The sequence below is a fragment of the Sphaeroforma arctica genome, assembly GCF_001186125.1.
Source record: "Sphaeroforma arctica JP610 unplaced genomic scaffold supercont1.4955, whole genome shotgun sequence".
In the NCBI taxonomy this organism is placed as follows: domain Eukaryota; class Ichthyosporea; order Ichthyophonida; genus Sphaeroforma; species Sphaeroforma arctica.
Genome location: NW_014035603.1, coordinates 1 through 1678, shown reverse-complemented (window position 1 = coordinate 1678; position 1678 = coordinate 1). Strand labels below are relative to the sequence as shown.

Sequence of the window (1678 nt, the reverse complement as noted above, 5' to 3'; positions counted from 1 at the left end):
CACCACCTCACAGAGGCTGACTCATCAGGCCCCCGCAAGCACGCGTGAGTGAATCAGTGAAGTCGAGTGTTCGATCGATATTTATTTATTGACTGATTCGATCTGTGCCAGCCGTGAATGCGAACTATTGTTTGTTTAACCAATCACAGCCTGTCTATCACTTGAGCGCTCGATTGATTGGCTACCCCCATTGAAGCGACAGCTTATCCTATTTTTAGCAAAACCGATGACATATATAGCTGTATTCTATTTGCAGCAAAAAACGATTGCCACAGTCAATAAAAAAAATAATAAGCAAAAAAAAAATAGAAAAAAATATGTACAGTCACTGTACATACGAACTCGTAATCAAAGCTCTCTCTCGCTATGTGCATATCAGTATATTTTGATAATACTTACATGCGTAACTATCTGCATACGGATAGGTTGCGCAGTGTGCACACACTTCTTGTACATAACGTAACTAAGTAAGTATACATTCATAGCACAAGCCTACAACGGGATAATCCAATCGATTTTGCCTCAGCGTACTCATTCGCACAAAATGTCACTCAAAATCAATGTTCTTCATAAAGGGAGGGCACAGAGTATGTTCATCTCACAGTCACAGCCGGTTGCTAAAGTTCTGCTGGATGTTTGTGCAAAGCTTGATTTAGCGTACAATGTACACGGATTGAAGTTTCAGAATAAACCTATTAAGGACTTGGGATCGAACATGAAGTTAAATGGCATTCCTAATAATGCTAGGCTGGAGTTGTATTCACTCAAGCAGCCGATGGGTATGGAGAGTGTGACGGCGGTATGTACTGCACTTGCTAGGTTGCGTGGATATATATATATATTACAAATAGTTATCATGCTTTCATACATACGTATATACGTATATATATATATATATATATATATATATATATATATATATATATACATATATATATATATATATATATATATATATATAATGTGTATACATAGGCACATACATACAAACATGTATATATATACTCGAACATAACATTAATATATATATATATATATCTTTTATATATCTATACCGTCATCGTTATCTCTCTAATTGATATATTTCGTGCCCTTTGCGATCCAATGTTTCGCACTCTGGGTGTTTCTCCATTCAAAACCACTCTACCATCCTCTATATGATTTCGAAATCGACGCTACACGTACGTACTCTCCACTATACCATTTACCAGGTGATCCAACTCCCCGATGGCAGTCGACAGCATACCGTGCTTCGCTCAGACCAATCACTGTACGCTGCCTTGACTGCGGTGGGCGCTGAGAGCTCTCGAGATGAGGGCGAACCAGTTGTACACGTGTTGAATGAGATCGTGAAGCGTGCACAAGCCTTGCAACGTACCACACTCTTCTCACTGGGTGTTCTGCGCGGGAAGGTGTGTTGTGTTGTGTTGTGTTGTGTTGGTATCGTTACAAGTATAGCATGCTATGTATGTGTAAGTGTGTGTGGTGCAGGGGACGTGTTGCTCGTGCAGTTCTCATTTGTGAGTGCGAATTGCCTGTCTGCGTGCATGGCATTGCGTTGAACACTGCAGAGTTTGTTTTGGCTGCAAAACCTTCTGTAATGGATTGTGCGCTGTAAGATTATTTTGTAATTTATATATATATATATATATACATATATATGTAATTTTACTTTGTA

The 1678-nt window shown here is 39.0% G+C and overlaps 1 protein-coding gene across 1 annotated transcript; it reads left to right on the top strand.

Moving 5' to 3' along the window:
• Positions 1–403: 403 nt before the first annotated feature.
• On the top strand, positions 404–1412 carry SARC_14682 (hypothetical protein; the record flags this gene model as incomplete). The annotated part of the gene is made up of 2 exons (XM_014291185.1): positions 404–799; positions 1212–1412. Coding segments are annotated over exons 1-2 (456 nt in total), but the record flags the coding sequence as incomplete, so codon positions are not given.
• Positions 1413–1678: the final 266 nt, after the last annotated feature.